The 19,985-nt window shown below is 42.6% G+C and overlaps 2 protein-coding genes across 5 annotated transcripts in view; one reads left to right on the forward strand and one right to left on the reverse strand.

The window, feature by feature from the left end:
* LOC134911778 (uncharacterized) overlaps positions 1 to 8,244 on the reverse strand; it is a 30,586-nt gene extending 22,342 nt beyond the window's left edge. For 2 of the 3 annotated variants that reach the window (XM_063919872.1, XM_063919832.1), the window contains exons 1-2: positions 7,553 to 8,244; positions 6,760 to 6,885 (exon numbers count right to left, since the gene is read on the reverse strand). In XM_063919872.1, coding sequence (XP_063775942.1) covers positions 6,760 to 6,885; positions 7,553 to 7,999 — 573 coding nt within the window. In that variant the 5' untranslated portion in view covers positions 8,000 to 8,244. The remainder of the gene's footprint in view (positions 1 to 6,759; positions 6,886 to 7,552) is intronic. The other variant, XM_063919853.1, reaches the window with a different exon arrangement.
* DOCK8 (dedicator of cytokinesis 8) overlaps positions 1 to 19,985 on the forward strand; it is a 458,638-nt gene that overhangs the window by 234,613 nt on the left and 204,040 nt on the right. For both annotated transcript variants that reach the window (XM_063913931.1, XM_063913933.1), the window contains exons 15-16: positions 16,876 to 16,993; positions 18,465 to 18,535. In XM_063913931.1, coding sequence (XP_063770001.1) covers positions 16,876 to 16,993; positions 18,465 to 18,535 — 189 coding nt within the window. The remainder of the gene's footprint in view (positions 1 to 16,875; positions 16,994 to 18,464; positions 18,536 to 19,985) is intronic.

Raw genomic sequence — 19,985 nt, forward strand, 5'->3', positions numbered from 1 at the left:
GCTGAAGCCTCAGGACAGTCAGGGTCCCAACCCATGCCTGATCCTATGTCGCAGAGGCCGACAGGGTCTCAGAAGCGCCCACTATCCCAAATTATTGACACGGATACCGACATGGATTCTGACTCCAGTTTCGATTACGATGATGCAAAGTTACAGCCAAGATTGGCTAAATCCATCCGTTATATGATTATAGCTATTAAGGATGTGTTGCACATCACAGAGGAAACCCCAGTCCCTGACAGGAGGGTTCATATGTATGGGGAAAAGAAGCCGCAGGTAACTTTTCCCCCCTCACACGAGCTCAATGAGTTATGTGAAAAGGCTTGGGAATCTCCAGATAAAAAACTGCAGATTTCCAAAAGGATTCTTATGGCGTATCCTTTCCCGCCAACGGACAGGTTACGCTGGGAATCCTCCCCTAGGGTGGACAAAGCTTTGACACGCTTATCCAAGAAGGTGGCCCTGCCGTCACAGGATACGGCTACCCTCAAAGATGCTGCTGATAGAAAACAGGAGGGTATCCTGAAGTCTATTTATACACATTCAGGTACCTTACTGAGGCCGGCAATCGCGTCGGCCTGGGTGTGTAGTGCTGTAGCAGCATGGACGGATACCTTATCTGAGGAACTTGATACCTTAGACAAGGATACTATATTAATGACCCTGGGGCATATTAAAGACGCTGTCCTTTATATGAGAGATGCTCAAAGAGACATTAGCCTACTAGGTTCTAGAATAAATGCTATGTCGATTTCTGCCAGAAGGGTCCTGTGGACTCGGCAATGGACAGGTGATGCCGACTCAAAAAGGCACATGGAGGTTTTACCTTACAAGGGTGAGGACTTGTTTGGGGAGGGTCTCTCGGACCTGGTCTCCACAGCTACGGATGGAAAGTCAAATTTTTTGCCATATGTTTCCTCACAGCCTAAGAGAGCACCGTATTACCAAATGCAGTCCTTTCGATCACAGAAAAACAAGAAAGTCCGAGGTGCGTCCTTTCTTGCCAGGGGCAAGGGCAGAGGAAAGAAGCTGCACAACACAGCTAGTTCCCAGGAACAGAAGTCCTCCCCGGCTTCCACTAAATCCACAGCATGACGCTGGGGCTCCACAGGCGGAGCTAGGCCCGGTGGGGGCGCGTCTCCGAAATTTCAGCCACAAGTGGGTTCACTCCCAGTTGGATCCCTGGGCAATAGATATTGTGTCTCAGGGATTACAAGCTGGAATTCAAGTAGATGCCCCCTCACCGATACCTCAAATCGGCCCTGCCAGCTTCCCCCTTAGAGAGGGAAATAGTGTTAACTGCAATTCACAAATTGTATCTTCAACAGGTGGTGGTCAAGGTTCCCCTCCTTCAACAAGGAAAGGGTTATTATTCGATCATGTTTGTAGTACCGAAACCGGACGGTTCGGTCAGACCCATATTGAATTTAAAATCCCTGAACATGTACCTGAAAAGGTTCCGGTTCAAGATGGAATCGCTGAGAGCGGTGGAAGGGGGGATTTTATGGTGTCTCTGGACATAAAGGATGCATACCTTCATGTCCCCATTTATCCACCTCATCAGGCGTACCTCAGATTTGTGGTACAGGATTGTCATTACCAATTTCAGACGTTGCCGTTTGGTCTCTCCACGGCTCCGAGAATATTTACCAAGGTAATGGCGGAAATGATGGTACTCCTGCGGAAGCAAGGGGTCACAATTATCCCATACTTGGACGATCTCCTCATAAAAGCGAGGTCAAGAGAGCAGTTGCTGATCAGCGTAGCACGTTCTCTGGAAGTGTTACGGCAACACGGCTGGATTCTAAATATTCCAAAGTCGCAGTTGGTTCCTACGACTCGTCTGCCTTTCCTGGGCATGATTCTGGACACAGACCAGAAGAGGGTTTATCTCCCGATAGAGAAAGTTCAGGAACTCATGACACTGGTCAGGGACCTATTAAAACCAAAACAGGTGTCGGTGCATCACTGCACTCGAGTCCTGGGAAAGATGGTGGCATCATACGAGGCCATTCCCTTTGGCAGGTTCCATGCGAGGACCTTTCAATGGGACTTACTGGACAAATGGTCCGGATCACATCTTCAGATGCATCGGTTAATCACCCTATCCCCCAGGGCCAGGGTGTCTCTCCTGTGGTGGCTGCAGAGTGCTCACCTTCTCTAGGGCCGCAGATTCGGCATTCAGGACTGGGTCCTGGTGACCACGGATGCAAGCCTCCGAGGGTGGGGAGCAGTCACACAGGAAAGAAATTTCCAAGGGCTGTGGTCAAGTCAGGAGACTTGCCTTCACATCAACATCCTGGAACTAAGGGCAATTTACAACGCCCTACGTCAAGCAGAGACCCTGCTTCGCGGTCAACCGGTTCTGATTCAGTCAGACAACATCACCGCTGTGGCTCATGTAAACCGACAGGGCGGCACAAGGAGCAGGGTGGCGATGGCGGAAGCCACCAGAATTCTTCGCTGGGCGGAGAATCACGTAAGCGCACTGTCAGCAGTGTTCATCCCGGGGGTAGACAACTGGGAAGCATACTTCCTCAGCAGGCACGACCTCCACCCGGGGGAGTGGGGACTTCATCAAGAAGTCTTCGCACAGATTGCAAGTCGGTGGGAACTGCCACAGGTGGACATGATGGCATCCCGCCTCAACAAGAAACTACAGAGGTATTGCGCCAGGTCAAGAGACCCTCAGGCGATAGCTGTAGACACCCTGGTGACACCGTGGGTGTTCCAATCGGTCTATGTATTTCCTCCTCTTCCTCTCATACCCAAGGTGTTGAGAATCATAAGAAAAAGAGGAGTGAGAACAATACTCATTGTTCCGGATTGGCCAAGAAGGACTTGGTATCCAGATCTGCAAGAAATGCTCACAGAGGACCCATGGCCTCATCCTCTAAGACAGGACTTGTTGCAACAAGGGCCCTGTCTGTTCCAAGACTTACCGCGGCTGCGTTTGACGGCATGGCGGTTGAACGCCGGATCCTAGCGGAAAAAGGCATTCCGGATGAGGTCATTCCTACGCTGATAAAGGCTAGGAAGGACGTGACAGCTCAACATTATCACCGTATATGGCGAAAATATGTTGCTTGGTGTGAGGCCAGGAATGCCCCTACGGAGGAAGTCCAGCTGGGCCGTTTCCTTCACTTCCTACAGTCAGGAGTGACTTTGGGCCTAAAATTGGGTTCCATTAAGGTTCAGATTTCGGCCCTATCCATTTTCTTTCAAAAAGAGCTGGCTTCTCTACCTGAAGTTCAGACGTTTGTGAAGGGAGTGCTGCATATTCAGCCCCCTTTTGTGCCCCCAGTGGCACCTTGGGATCTTAACGTGGTGTTGAGTTTCCTGAAATCCCACTGGTTTGAACCACTCAAAACGGTGGAATTGAAATATCTCACGTGGAAGGTGGTCATGCTACTAGCCTTGGCTTCGGCTAGGCGTGTGTCAGAATTAGTGGCTTTGTCACATAAAAGCCCCTATCTGGTTTTCCATGCGGATAGAGCAGAGTTGCGGACCCGTTCACAATTCCTGCCAAAAGTGGTTTCATCTTTTCATATAAACCAACCTATTGTGGTGCCTGTGGCTACTACTGACTTGGAGGATTCCGAGTTGCTTGATGTGGTCAGGGCTTTGAAGGTTTATGTAGCCAGAACGGCTACAGTCAGGAAAACAGACTCTTTGTTTATCCTGTATGCTTCCAACAAGCTTGGTGCGCCTGCTTCAAAGCAAACTATTGCTCGCTGGATCTGTAACACGATTCAGCAGGCTCATTCTGCGGCTGGATTGCCGCTGCCAAAATCAGTTAAAGCCCATTCCACTAGGAAGGTGGGCTCTACTTGGGCGGCTGCCCGAGGGGTCTCGGCATTACAGCTGTGCCGAGCGGCTATTTGGTCAGGTTCAAACACTTTTGCAAAGTTCTACAAGTTTGATACCCTGGCTGAGGAGGACCTTGTGTTTGCTCATTCGGTGCTGCAGAGTCATCCGCACTCTCCCGCCCGTTTGGAGCTTTGGTATAATCCCCATGGTCCTTATGGAGTCCCCAGCATCCACTAGGACGTTAGAGAAAATAAGATTTGACTTACCGGTAAATCTATTTCTCGTAGTCCGTAGTAGATGCTGGGTGCCCGTCCCAAGTGCGGACTTCTTCTGCAATACTTGTATATAGTTATTGCTGCAATAAGGGCTATGTTATTGTTGCATCAGGTTTGAACTGATGCTCTGTTGTTGTTCATACTGTTGACTGGGTAAGTTTATCACAAGTTATACGGTGTGATTGGTGTGACTGGTATGAATCTTGCCCTGGATTACCAAAATCCTTTCCTGGTACTGTCCGCTTTTCCGGGCACAGTTTCTCTAACTGAGGTCTGGAGGAGGGACATAGAGGGAGGAACCAGAGCACACCAGAATCTAAATTCTTTCTTAAAGTGCCCATGTCTCCTGCGGAGCCCGTCTATTCCCCATGGTCCTTTCGGAGTCCCCAGCATCCACTACGGACTACGAGAAATAGATTTACCGGTAAGTAAAATCTTATTTTAATAGGCCTACTAAATTTAGTTATACTATGGAACAGGAGCATTCAAATTATAGATATATATTAGCTTTTACACCGCAGAGGACAAGAATTGATCGTAAGAATTGCACTCAGTTGCGCTCAGTGACAGGCTCAACACACTAAGCACTGAGCTGGAGTCGCTGTCAGGAGAAGAGGTGGCAAGGGGGGTGAGAGAGGAGGAAAAGGAATGAGGTTAGCAGCACTGCAGTTCCATGGATGGGGTGGGGAGGGGTGGGAATGAGGAGATGAAGGAATGATGATGAATTAGGAGGAGAAATGATCAAGATGAGGAGGGGCTTTACTGTGGTGTAATGTTTATAAAGGGCTCTGCTGTCTGGTGTAACGTGTATAAGGGGACTACTGTTTGGTGTAATGTGAATAATGGACACTACTGTGTGGTCAGGTGTAACGTGTATAAGTGGTATTACTGTGTGATATAATGTGAATAATGGACATTACTGTGCGGTGTAATGTGAATTGGTATTATTCTGTTCCCATGCCCCTTAACTTTGAAGTCACGCCCCTTTATTTTATGGCGTGTGCCTGCGGTGCACTATCTCTGTTTCAAATATGTGGAGAGGGACCAATTCTCTTTCTGGTACAGGGCAAAAAAATGTGTAGTCACGGCACTGCCTCAATGATCCGCAAGCTGGTACTTGTGGTTCTCCAGATAGCAGCATGCGGTTGCTATCAACTCGTTACCAACCACCCAGGAGTTCCAGGGTTAGCCAGAAGCTTTACCCTAGTTTTCTCCCGTATTTCTGAAACCAGGACCGTGGCCGGTGTTGGTTCAATGAAATACGGGAGACACCCATGCCAGTTCTCCATTTCTCCATATTTCTTGAACCAGGACTGGCTCCCAGATCCCAGTGCTGGTTTCTCTTTTGGGGAAGTGGGAACCCACACCATTTTTTTTAATTAACTCTTCGGTCATGGAGTGCAGCTAAAAATTATTATCAGTAAATTTCCCCCCTAGTTGTTGAAATACAAGTAAGTGTCATGTGTACCAGGGGGTTCATATTTTAATACTGAGAATTACTGTCTCTAAACATCAGACTTTGCATTCACGAAGTTACTAGGAATAAAATTGTATAAATTATATTTCTGCAGTACAACAATTAATGTGTGCAAATATTACAGACTCAGGAAGTTTGATATAAAGGATTTCCAGATGTACATTTTAAGCCAATTAAACTCTTTTCCGTTTGGCCACACTAAATTATAATCTGATTGTGTGTCATTGGGCAACATTGCTTGCCGCCTGGATGGATTTTAAAAGACATTTAGTGCACTGAAACAATATTGTCTATGAAAGTCACAGGTATGCAAGATCCTTAACAATAATTCAAGCATGCTTTCCAGCCAGTAGCCTAATATATATATATACTCACGCAAGATCCCCTGCACACTCCGGAGCCGGCACCCGCCACTGCCAGGGACAGCTCTGTCCCTGCTGTGGTCTATAGGTATCACCACCTGCAGCTGTCGGAACAGTCAGTGATGCTGACCATTCATACATTACCCTCACATATCGGTCTGCTGTCTTTTAGACTGTGCACTCTCCGCAGCCTTCTTACATGGGGGAGAAGCAGTATAGCACACATAACATGCGGTGATACCGCTTCTCCCCCATATCGCCCGCTCTTACATTCGTTCCAATGTGTCAAAGCCTGGAGAGATATAAAGTCGAGGGAGATAAAGTACCAACCAATCAGCTCCTAACTGTCATTTTTCAAACACAGCCTGTAATATGACCAGTAGCGCCAAGAGGGTGGGGGGGGGGGTAACTCTTTACCCGGCTGCCCCCTCCTTCTCCATTGTAAACAGCTGGGAGAGAGAGTACACTGCTGCAGCGGCAGCCTCTCTCCCCAGCGCTGCGCTGGGGAGAGAGGCAGCTGCAGCAGTGTTCTCTCTCCATGTGTGACGTGCCACCTCCCTGCTGCTCACCAAGTAACCCCTTCATGTGTGCAGCACCGACACCTTTTTTATTTTTTTATATTTCAAAAGGAGGGGAGCTGGCCACACCTCTCTGCATTGGGCACGCCCCCTCCGATAACCTAATAACCTGGGCCTGGCTCGGCTGTTGCCCTTCTGAATATGACTGTTAGGAGCTGATTGTTTGACACTTTCTCCCTCCACTTTATCTCTCTCCAAGTTTTGTTAAATATCCACTATTATTTCTTTATTGGTACATTACAATATTTTTCAATTACCTTCTTCAGCAATCGTTGAATTTTTTCTTCTTGAGCATTGATGTGGTCTTGATGACTGTCCACTATTTCCTGAAGAGCATCGATTTTTATATTTTGTCTTTCAATGGATAACTGTGTCAAGGAAAGCTAATTGTAAAAGTCATATTTGAACCAATTAACTTATGGAAGTCAACAGATCTGAGCAATTGTAAGAAAATTTAACTTAGTTATGTATATGAACATTTAGTATAGCTTACATTTTGTTTCATTAAACTAATCAGTGTTCAGGACTAAACCTCCATTGTAGGCAAACATTTTAGTTGTTGTGCCATTACTAAAAATAGAACAGCATAACAAAACATGAATATGATGTGCAGTACCTCAGTGAAAGCTGTAGGTGTCAGTATTATTATCACAGTCTAGACTGAGACATCTTCTAAATGGTAACTGACTACACACAGTACATTGGTATATCAATAGTGCATGATTCAATTCAATACTTATTTAAAAAAAAATGTTTAACATCTGAATTATTTTGCATCTAGTACATACTTTACTGATACAAGTTATATTATAAAGCAATTTCAAATTAAATAAAACTCAATAACAGTGAGTAGGACAACAAATATACAAATATTGTTATCAAATGATTTTCGCTGACAAGCTGTTGCTTGAGTCTTATTTGCCATTTTAATGTCCCAGTGTATCAAGATACTAAAGTTTCAACTGTATGTCACCATGTGATAACAAAGGTCTTTAATGAAAGTGACCATAGAATCTGCAAAATATAAAATATGCTGAGAACTCCTCTCACCTCATCTCTTTTGTCAAGAGCTGTCTGTATCCTTCTTTCCAGAGGTCTGATCTTGTTATCTAGAGATGCTCCTTCTGCCTGCATCTTAAAAAGCTCTTCATATATGGCAGTGAGAGCCTCATATATCTTATCATAATCTTCAGAGCTTCTTGTCTTTGTGTCAAGCTCTTCTCCAAGTTTACTAGCTTGGGTTATTTGCCTAGACAGTAATGCCAGAGATGTGTTAAAATGATTCAGTTGCAGGAGAATGCTGTTGATTTGCACTTTTGTATGGTTAATCTCTCTCTTTAATCCTGTCCCAATCTGGAGAAGACTCTGTGAGAGTAGACTGACTTCTTCTGTAGGATGAACGTACAAGTCTTTGCTCTGTGATACATGAGAGCCTTGTATTGATGAACCTAGAAAGCACAGAGTATAAAGCAAGGGAAGTGTGCAAGTGCATCTCATTGTGTGGCTTTGGTAAATTGTAGATCACAAAAAGAGAAGGTGTTGTCGGTCTGGACCCTCTACTTCTGAGAAAGGAGATCTTACTGTATGAGCCAGGGACAGCAAGACAGACAGAATCAGTGTTCACTAAATTCCTCAGATTAACTCTTTCGTTGCTGGGAACAGATGTCCTTTCTGATGCTGAAAATCTTTGGTCACTGTAAGTGATGCTTTAATAAGAAAGGAAACCTCACCTTTGTTTCTGATGTCACTCTGTAAGAGAAAACAAACATTTTAATGTTATATTTTATTTGTACACTTAGATGCTTATTACCAAACAAGACACAACATTTAGATTTCAATTTTGAATTCATAAATAAATCAATGTGGTTAATTGTAATACAGTCTGGGACATTTCTAGATAGTTTTTCAGTATTTTTTTTAAAATGTATGCTGATATTCTAAATATAGTATTTGTGTCAAATAAAAAGAATTTTGCCTCTGAGCATGTGTCGGCTAAGCTTAGTGTCTGTCTAGTTGTGAAACAGGAAATATCAGACACATCATAACTAAGAGAGATAGTAATTATGAATTGAGCATTTAGGTGGCTCTAATCCACAGCTCTGATCAGCTGGGTCTCATAGTTCTGCTTTTACGCTAAGTCTTTCTCTGCAGAAATGTCTTACCTCTGAGTGGAACAATAAAGACCCTGTCCTCTTCTCTCATATGCAGATTTATTCCTATACTGCAAGTTTCTCCCCAAGCATACTTATAAATCACTGCCAGTTTTCACATTGTTGTACTGTGGGAGATATCCAGTTAAGTTGATGCACAAATTCAACACCCCCTCATTAACTTCAAGATCTCTCCACATTGAGAGAGCGAGAAGAATTTGGAATTCACCAGATGAGTTACTTTCTCCCTCCTTACACAGTATGCCTGCCTCTTCTTTACATACACAAGCCGCATGTACATGTAAATGCATTGTACATCTCTGTCATTGTATACTTGGACATTGTCTACTATACTGTATAGTGGTGAAGAGTGGTGTTTCATGGCATTTTAGATGTGTATAGTTAGCCACCGTTTAGGTTAATAAGTATATAAAAATCTGCTATGACCTCAAGCAAAAGAATTTGTTGTGTAAAATATTATGTTACTGATCGGCGATAAAGAGGGTTATTCAGATTTGTCAGCAAACCAACAAAGTTAGCAACTGGGCAAAACCATATTGCACTGCACATGGGGCAGATGTAACATGTGCAGAACAGAGAGATTAGATTTGGGTGGGTTGTGTTCAAACTTAAATCTAAATGTATTTATTTATTAACAGTTTCTTATATATATATAGTGATCAGACAAAACCGGATAATAATGTAGTGACAAAGAATAGATTTGTGCATTGCACATCATGACACTTGTGAGCTGAGGACAATTTATTCAAATATTTCTGGCCAGTACGCATCTTACCTGATCCATGGTATATACTGTAGTCTTGCTATTAACATTATGAATGCAATTAGCATTGGATACTGTTTTGACTAGGTCAAATACAAATGCACAAGCTCTTAAGTGTACATTTTAATAGTGATCCACATATTACATATCACTATGTGCAGATGGTGTAATGGTTAGAATTACTGCCTCACAGCACTGAGGTCATAGGTTCGATTCCTACCATGGGCCTAACTGTGTGCAGTTTGTATATTCTCCCTGTACTTGCGTGGGTTCCTCCGGGTACTTCGGTTTCCTCCCACAATCCAAAAATATACTGGTAGGTTAATTTGATCCCAACAAAATTAACCCCTAGCGTGAATGTGTCTGTGTGTACATGTGGTAGGGAATATAGATTGTAAGCTCCATTGGGGCAGGGACTGATGTGAATGGACAAATATTCTTTCTGTAAAAGCGCTGCGGAATATTTGTGCGCTATATAAGTAACTGGTAATAAATATAGCATACAATTGTCGGCCTCCCACAATTCTGATGGGGACGCCCATGTGTTACTATAAGTATGGTCAGGATATATACTTATGTACAGTATGAGTGACTGTTCAATTGGGTATAGGACCCAATTTGAAATTTCTGTCAAGGGAATGCTTACGGTATATGCATCCCTCCAAATTCTACAAACAATACCCCATATTGACAACGTAAAAAAATATTTTTTGAGAATTTTGCAAATTTATTAAAAATAAAAAACTAAGAAATCACATGTACATAAGTATTCACAGCCTTTGCCATGAAGCTCAAAATTGAGCTCATGTGCATCCTGTTTCCACTGATCATCCTTGAGATGTTCTTACAGCTTAATTGGAGTCTACCTATGGTAAATTCAGTTGATTGGACATGATTTGGAAAGGCACACACCTGTCTATATAAGGTCTCACACTTGACAGTGCATGGCTGAGCACAAACCAAGCATGAAGTTAAAGGAATTGTCTATAGACCTCCGAGACAGGATTGTTTCGAGGCACAAATCTGGGGAAGGGTACATAAAAATATCTGCTGCTTTGAAGGTCCCAATGAGCACAGTGGCCTCCATCATCCATAAATGGAAGAAGTTTGGTACTACCAGGACTCTTCCTAGAGCTGGCCGTCCGTCTAAACTGAGCGATCGGGGGAGAAGGGCCCTAGTCAGGGAGGTGACCAAGAACCCGATGGTCACTCTGTCAGAGCTACAGCATTCCTCTGTGGAGAGAGGAGAACTTTCCAGAAGGACAACCATCTCACCCGAGGGTTCTTATGGAGCTTAGTTCACAACTAGCACGACCCCTATACTTGATTTTCAATAGTTCAATTAGATCAGGCATGGTACCGAAGGATTGGCGTATAGCTGAGGTAGTGCCATTATTTAAAAAGGGATCAAAAAATCTTCCGGGAAACTACAGACCAGTTAGTTTAACATCTATAGTGGGGAAAATATTGGAAGGAATTCTAAGGGGCGGCATACAGGAGTATCTACAGTCCGCTAGGATTATTAGCAAGAACCAGCATGGGTTTGTGAGGGACAGGTCATGTCAGACTAACTTAATTAGCTTCTACGAGGAAGTGAGCAATAATCTTGATCAAGGAAAAGCAGTGGATGTGGTCTTCCTAGATTTTGCAAAAGCCTTTGATACAGTTCCTCACAGGAGACTGATGATCAAATTAAAGGAGATTGGCCTAGTAAAAACTATTTGCACATGGATAAGCAGCTGGTTGGGATAGCAGGGTACAGCAAGTAGTGGTCAACGGGAAGTCCTCAACCTGGTCCCCAGTAGTCAGCGGAATATCACAATGGTCCGTACTCGGACCACTACTGTTCAACATATTTATCAATGACCTAGAAATAGGCCTGGAAAGCACAGTGTCAATCTTTGCAGATGATACTAAACTGTGTAAGGTAATTAATTCAGAATTGGATGTGGAGTCCTTGCAGAATGATCTATCTAAACTTGAACTCTGGGCGTCTAAATGGAAAATGAGGTTCAATACAGACAAATGCAAGGTTATGCATTTTGGGACTAAAAGCAAACTTGCATCCTACATATTAAATGGGGAACGCCTAGGGGAAACAGAGTTGGAAAAAGATTTGGGGGTATTCATTGATAATAGGCTTAATAACCGTACACAATGTCAAAACGCAGTAAAGAAGGCAAGTAAGGTGCTAGCGTGCATAAAAAGGGGAATTGAGACAAGGGGCTCGGATGTAATCATGCCACTGTATAAAGCATTGGTACGTCCGCACCTGGAATATTGTGTTCAGTTTTGGGCACCATTGTATAAAAAAGACATCATTGAACTCGAAAGTGTTCAAAGGCGAGCTACTAAATTGATTAAAGGCCTAGAAGGACTGGACTATAAGGAAAGACTTACTAGGCTGAATATGTATACACTAGAAAAGAGGCACCTAAGAGGAGATATTATTAATATCTTCAAATATGTAAAGGGACATCACAAAGAGTTATCAGAGGAATTATTTATTAAAAGAACACAGTTTATGACACATGTGCACTCGCTGCGACTGGAGGAGAGAAAGTTCCGAACGCATCGGAGGAAAGGGTTCTTCACTGTTAAGGCAATCAGGATGTGGAATTCCCTGCCAGGGAAGGTGGTAATGGCGGACTCTGTAATTGGATTTAAAAAAGGAATGGATACATTTCTGAATTTAAAAAGCTTTCCAAGGTTATAATACTTAAAATATCAACGTGGTTAATCCGGGGGTAACATGATTTATAGTAGCTAACTAGTCATAAAACATTATTCAGCAAGTATGTAGAACCATCACAACAACAATTTGGTTGAACACGATGGGCAATTTGCCTCTATTCAACCTCAAATACTATGTTACTATCTCTGAAGCAATCCACCATTCAGGCCTGTATGGTATAGTGGGCAGACGTAAGCCACTCCTTAGTAAAATGCACATGGCAGCCCGCCTGGAGTTTGCCAAAATGCACCTGTAGAATTCTCAGACCATGAGAAACAAAATTCTCTGTTCTGATGAGACAAAGATTGACCTTTTTGGTGTGAATACCAGGCGTCATGTTTGGAGTAAACCAGGCACCGCTCATCACCAAGCCAATACCATCCCTACAGTGAAGCATGGTGGTGGCTGCATCATGCTGTGGGAATGTTTTTCAGCAGCAGGACCTGGGAAACTAGTCAGGATAGAGGGAAAGATGAATGCAGCAATGTACGGAGACATCCTGGATGAAAACCTGCTTCAGAGCTCTCTTCACCTCAGATTGTGGCGACGGTTCATCTTTCAGCAGGACAATGACCCTAAGCACACAGCCAAGGTATCGAAGGAGTGGCTTCAGGACAACTCTGTGAATGTCCTTGAATGGCCCAGCCAGAGACTAGATTTGAATCCGATTGAACATCTCTGGAGAGATCTGAAAATTGCTGTGCACCTACGCATCCCATCCAACCTGATGGAGCTTGAGAGGTGCTGCAAAGAGGAATGGACGAAACTGTCCAAAGATAGGTGTGCCAAGCTTGTGGCATCATATTCAAAAAGACTTGAGGCTGTAATTGCTGCCAAAGGTGCATCAACAAAGTATTGAGCAAAGTCTGTGAATACTTATGTACATGTGATTTCTTATTTTTTTTATTTTTAATAAATTTGCAAAAATCTCAAAAACATTTTTTTTCACGTTGTCATTATGGGCTATTGTGTGTAGAATTTTGAGGGAAAAAATGAATTTATTCCAGTTTGGAATAAGGCTGTAACATAGCAAAATGTGGAAAAAGTGAAGCGCTGTGAATACTTTCCGGATGCACTGTATATGTACAAAAGTATTGAATTCAGGTGTTTCAATCAGACCCATTGCCACAGGTGTAGAAAATAAGCACCTAGCCATGTAGTCTCGATTTGTAAACATTTGTGATACAAAATGTGTCATTCTGAAGCGTGGTACTGTGATAGGATGCCACCTTTGCAATAAGATGGTTCATGAAATTTCATGCCTGCTGGATATTCCATGGTCAACTGTAAGTGGTATTATTATAAAGTGGAAGTATATAGGAACAACAGCAACTCAGCCACGAAGCGGAAGACCACGTAAAATAACAGAGCGGGGTCAATGACTGCTAAGGCGCATGGTGCATAAAAGTCTCCATAGCTGATTCCATAGCTGATGAGTTACGTACTACCACTGGCATTAATGTAAGCACAAAAACTGTGCGGTGGTGGCTTAATGGAATGGGTTTCCATGGTCAAGCAGCTGCATTCAAGCATCACCAAGTCCAATGCCAAGCGTCGTATAGAGTGATGTAAAGCACAAAGACACTGGACTGTGAAAAAAGAAATGTGTTCTGTGGCTTGATAAATCCCTCTTCTCTGGCAGTCAGATGGGTGAGTCTGGGTTTGGTGGATGCTGGGATAACATTACCTGCCTGACTGCATTTTGCAACTGAGAAGTTTGATGGAGGAGGGGTAATGGTATGGGCTGTTTTTCAGAGTTTGGGCTAGGCTTCTCATCTTTAATGAAGGGCAATCTTAATAATTCACCATACCAAGACATTTTGGACAATGCTATGCTTCCAACTTTGTGGGAAGGCCCTTTTCTATTCCAACATGACTGTGCCCCAGTGCACAAAGCAAGGTCTATAAAGACATGGTTTAATGAGTTCGGTGTGGAAGAACTTGACTGTCCCGCACAGAGCCCTGACCTCAACCCCATTGAGCACCTTTGGGATGAACTGAAATGGAGATTGTGAGCCAGGCACAAATCCCCACAGAAACACTCCAAAATCTTGTGAAGAGCCTTCCAAAAAGAGTGGAAGCTGTTATAGCTGCAAAAGAGGGACCAACTCCATATTAAAGTATATGTATTTGAATACAGTGTCATTACATTCCCTGACAGTGTAATGGTCAGCCGTCTAAGTACATTTGTCCATATAGTGTGTGTGTGTGTGTGTGTGTGTGTGTGTGTATACAGTACCAGTCAAAAGTTTGGACACCCAACCTAAACCCAATTGAGATGGTTTGGGATGAGTTGGACCGCAGAATGAAGGAAAAGCAGCCAACAAGTGATCAGCACCTCTGGGAACTCCTTCAAGACTGTTGGAAAACCATTCCAGGAAGCTGATTGAGAGAATGCCAAGAGTGTGCAAAGCAGTCATCAAAGCAAAAGGGGGCTACTTTGAGGAATCTAAAATATTAAATATATTTTGATTTGTTTAACACTTTTTGTTTACAACTTGGGGAGATATCCAATTAGCCCCGTTTTTTTACCGGGGCTAATTGTCCCGCCAGGGGCTATCTAATTAGCCCCGATAAGCCGCGGCACGCGCCGGCTTATCAGGGATCTTGTTTCACCTGCCTCCAACAGGCGAAGCAGAATCCCCGGAAACAGACCCGTCTTCGTCCGAAAACGGGTATGTTTCACCTGAAAATACACAGGTTTCACTGAACCTGTGTGTTTTCGGGAGAAATGATTGTTTTTACACACGATTTAACAGGATAGCCTGTAAAAAAAAAAACGGACGTTTTTCGGACCCGATGTTTTAACGGGGATAATTGGATATCCCGCATAATTCCATATGTGTTCTTTCATAGTTTTGATTACTTCAGTATCAATCTATAATGTAGAAAATAATTACAATAAATAAAAACCATTGAATGAGAAGGTGTGTCCAAACTTTTGACTGGCACGGTGTATATGTGTGTGTGTGTTTATGTATATGTATGTGTGTGTGTGTATATATATATATATATATATATATATATGTGTGTGTATTTAAATAATCATATTGGATTTTACAAAAACACAAATATCTCAATATAGCAGTTCCTAGCTGTCTCCAGCTAACACCCTGCATGTATACTATCTTCTCCACAGTGGTTCTCAAACTGTGTACCATGGCACCCTGGGGTGCCTCGGGGTACTTGCAGGGGTGCCCTGGGTTGGTGGTGCAGGACCAATTCAAATGATTTTTGGTCAATTTAATAGACAAAACCAGTGCTGGTGGCTGCCAATCATAAAATATGTAGACAAACAAAAGTGCCCTCTCCACATAACCGACCCTAATGATTACATATACACTATTTACTTTTTTTCTGAATTTCTCAATAAAAAACTTTGGTCTAGGGGTGCCGTGAAATTGTTTTTGATACTCTAGGGCGCCATCTCTTAAAAAAGTTTGGGAACCACTGTTCTACATTATCTAAAGCACCCTGGCAGTTGTTAACATAATACAGATAATGTTACTTACAATTATATTGATTCCAAAAATAGTAACATGGTGGTTGGAGAATTATATAACAAATATATATTTCTGGTTAAAAATGTCATTTTACCATAAAAAGTTTTAAAAATTCAGCTTGTTTCTGGTTAAACTGTGAAGGAATGGATGAATTAAAGCAACATCATAGACCACATCAGTGTCTGAATTATGGCATTGTGTTGCTGACACGGACATCTTTGTGTGGGAGTCAAAGTCTGACTGCTTAGATGCTCATATACTGATTACTGGGGATTACCAGAGTTCTAGCAAGCCTTGAACTTTGCCTTGCTTGGCAAGAAAGTAAATCTGCACTCCATGGCTAGAAATGCTGTCCAGAAAAAAAGCTGCACTTCTGAGCCTGATAAAGCCTATTAAAATAAAACATGCTGTGCATTCCCCATATGACATCACTTTCCTTTTGAATACATTGCAAGTATTGCAAATACACTTCACAGTAACATGAATTGGAGTATAATGGTGGAATAATATGAGTACTGTATATCAGTATTACTGTATATCCAATGCTTAAAATATTATGTAATCTCACTAGTATGATTATTTTATGTGCTGTAAGTTTAAAAAAAAAAGTAAAAAATCAGCGGCTGTTTTTTATTGCTAGAACTTAAAATATGATTGTGTTACTTGGAGTCTTGATGATGTCAGTATTATGTTTAATGTTAGCCATATTCCCTTACTAGTATTAATAGCAATATTAGTAATCAATCAAATAAATATTTGATACAATAACTGAATATGGTTTTCAGGACAGCATCATGGAAAGACATTTTGACTTTCTGTCATTTACCACTTTATTTTAATTTTTTTACAGCTGCCATTTTACTCAATTAATTACTGCCTAAACACTATAGAAAGTATTATTTGCTTAAGTATGCACATCGTTATTATCAGGACAGTTTATTCGTCTGTTTCAATTTACTTTGAACGGTAAATGGATTTTCACAAAAATATGGTAGCATTCGAAAGTAGCATCAGTAGCAATAACTGACTGAGTAAACCTAGCTGAGAAAACAGAGCAGTTCTGACACCCATGGGAAAGCAATAAATTCTAGTCCACATGAAAAGACTATTTTGGTGCCTATTTGCACTTCTCTGTATAGTGAAAGAAATTTTTACAACGTATAACTGCATCACTTAGGTATGTCTTACATTTTGTTTTTCAGGAACATTCTCTATATCTATCCACAGAGACTGAATTTTACAAATCGACTGTCATCAGCAAGAAACATTACCATCAAAATACAGTTTATGTGTGGAGAGGATGCCAAGAGCTCTTTGCCGGTACCAAAACAATTGCCCTATATGAAACCTTGTTTAACGTACCCTCCCTGATAATCACGATTCATCTTTGATATTGCAGTACAAAGGGGGGTATCCAATTAGCCGCGATAATGCAATCCGTGATTGCGGCTAATGTTATCGTACCTATCTCCCGAAAAATCAGGTTACTTCAGCCTGCACACTCCCGTTTATCGCACCTTTACTATTACAAAATGGCGATAAAAGGAATCGCCTGATAATTGTAGCCAGCAAAAGCTGAGATAAATATAGGAGAAAGTGGGCAAATCTGCCTATATCCCCAAAAAAGCCATACTAATGTAGGAAAACATTATAGAAGTCTATTAGTGGCCATAATTACACTATGTTGTGTCATTAAATTGGCTCAAATGGCTGCTATATGCATTAAAAAAAAATGTGGAAAAATGATAGAAAGCTATTTTTTTTTGTGCAAAATAAGTCCTCTAATTAAATTTGGGGTACATGCAGCACAAATGGGTATAAGTATATATTTGGGTCACTTTTGTGGACTTCAAAAAAAAAAGTGGAAACAGATTACTCCCACCTGCAAGCCTAAAAACACTTGTCCCACTCATAAAGCACCACAATATACTTGTCCCATCACTTGTACCCCAAGTTCCATCAGTTTGCATTTTTGACCCCAAAAGTGACATTCATTCAGGAGGGTGCCCCAGAGGTTCTGTGCCAAATCTAGTGATAAGCGGATTCGGTTTTACTCGGTTCTCAAAACCGAATCTTATTGGCTATCCAAAACACGTGGCCCAAATCCTGACATTTTTATCTCAAAATAGGGATTTTGCACTATACTAGCTCTGAGATGGTGAAGAGAAATCCACGATAAACCCTATGGAGACTTATCGCCAGTAACTTATTGCCGCTAACAGTATAATTTATTTGAAATTGTAATATCGCACCTAATTGGATACCCCCATAGTGCAATTCTTATTATAACTCCATAGCTTCTTTCTTCTCCTTGTGCTGCCACAAAAACTTTCTAAAGCAATTTTGGTTGTAACAAGATAAAGGGGTTTTTCTCTGTTTAGCATAGTAATAATGTGATAAAAAGTCTGGTATTTTGTACATTTCTTCTTCATGGTAATAATATGTTACATGCCATAAAATCTGTGTAAAGTCATTTCTGGTGCCTGAGGCTGTGAGACATGAACTCACTTGCCACACACAAGAAACCAGCGCTACTATTAAACTGCTGTAGGTGTTCCTGTGTGTGTGCTGTGGCAGTTTGGGGATGGCAATGGCAATACACTTCCAGCATTTCAGTTTATAGAACAGTTATTATAGTACTATTACCAATACTTGGAAAGCTGTTTTTTTTTTTTTACATTTCTCTATATACAGTATAACATGGCTATTATTTACCTAGTTCTATAACCTTGTGGACGAATGTGGAAGGTATCTGCTGTGACTCATGTTGTGTTTGCACCTGTAAATATAGGTGATTTTTGGGAAGTCGAATGGTCCCGAATTCCTTGAAGAGGTGTATACAGCGGTCACATATCACAACAAGTAGGTGTGAGTTGTATTGTTGCTGTGAGTTTACTTTATGACTAAGGAAATAGGAAACTGTGTCAGTGAGTGCGTGCATTTGTGCTTTTACTGTGATGCTGTCATCCATTACTTATGATAAGTACTCTTTGCATGCATTTCCGCATGTGGATTGAATGTGCATATGTCCTGCATCCGCAACTTTGAGCATTTCCGAGTGATTCCAGTTGGCAATTTGCTTCATACCCCTGTGTCCCTACCAGTGACGTGGTGAGGTCAAAAGTTGGGGAGGCACTAATTAAACCCCACTCCCCTTAAAAAACAAAGCAAAAAAAAAACCCCACCAGTGTGGGGTTTCCCTTATCTTACAATAACCAGCACCAGGCTGAACCAGTCAGGGGGATAGTGCTATAGCACGGGGGACACTCAGCCCAGGGCTAGAATTCCTCGTAAAGTGGGGACCCCACAAAAATAAAATGTGGTCCCTCTTCCCGAGCAACAACCAGCAGCCTATTGCTATGCGGGGTGCGGTTGGGTATGGGGTACATGGTATGATCATTTTGTTCTTTACAGGTTGCCTACAGGTCACAGCATGCCTTCACTTTTGAGAACCACAAGGCCAACTATTTAATGTTTTAATAGTTTATTATACAGCATATTCACCTGGGTTGGTGTTTTTTAAGCTCTTTTACAAGGCCGCCGCCTTCCCAGGTCTGCTGGTGTCTTCACCTAGTAAGCGGCGGCTTTTAAGCTCTTTTGCATGGCCGCTGCCAACCAGTACTTCCGTAATCTTCTATCTTCGGGAGCTCTAGCATGCTCCCGCTGGTGGACTGCCAGCTGCTGCCTCGCGCTGGCTCATATAAGCTAGCCAGAAGGGGCATGGTGATTACGCGGCGAGCCATGGATAGCTCACAATGGCCATCTTGATTTTCAAAAATGATGCTGAGGTGTCATTTATGAAATGGAAACCGCTGCCAAACTGCAGAAAGGCTGGCAGGCACTGCCATCATGCCCACTTCTCCATCATGTCCCGCCGCCACTAACGCCCGTGACCTCTGCTGTGTCCCGCTGCCACATATGCCCGCTACCCAGCAGATCACGCACTGGATCTGCTGTCCAGTCACATCTGCCTAACTGACAAGGGCGTGCTTTCATGAAGGCTGAAGGCATGTCCCTGTCAATGAGGCAGATATACAGGTGCCGCTTTTCAGAATTTTTTCAATGGGCTTTATTGCCCTAGCTTGGCCCTGCCCCCTGCTTCAGCCACTTTACTACTGTCAGTGGGAGACAGAGCTCTCTGCCTCCCACCCAGATATGGCTGCATTTTCAGGGTAATAATTATAAAAATGTATCTGTGAATCTGTGTTATAAATACCCCCTGTGTCTCTCAGCCACATCCTCTCGTGTCTCCCAGCCTCTTCCACAACTCTGTATCTTTCAGCCTCACCTCCCCTAGTATCTCTTAGCATCA

Source organism: Pseudophryne corroboree, chromosome 1 (assembly GCF_028390025.1).
Source record: "Pseudophryne corroboree isolate aPseCor3 chromosome 1, aPseCor3.hap2, whole genome shotgun sequence".
Classification (NCBI taxonomy): Eukaryota; Metazoa; Chordata; class Amphibia; order Anura; family Myobatrachidae; genus Pseudophryne; species Pseudophryne corroboree.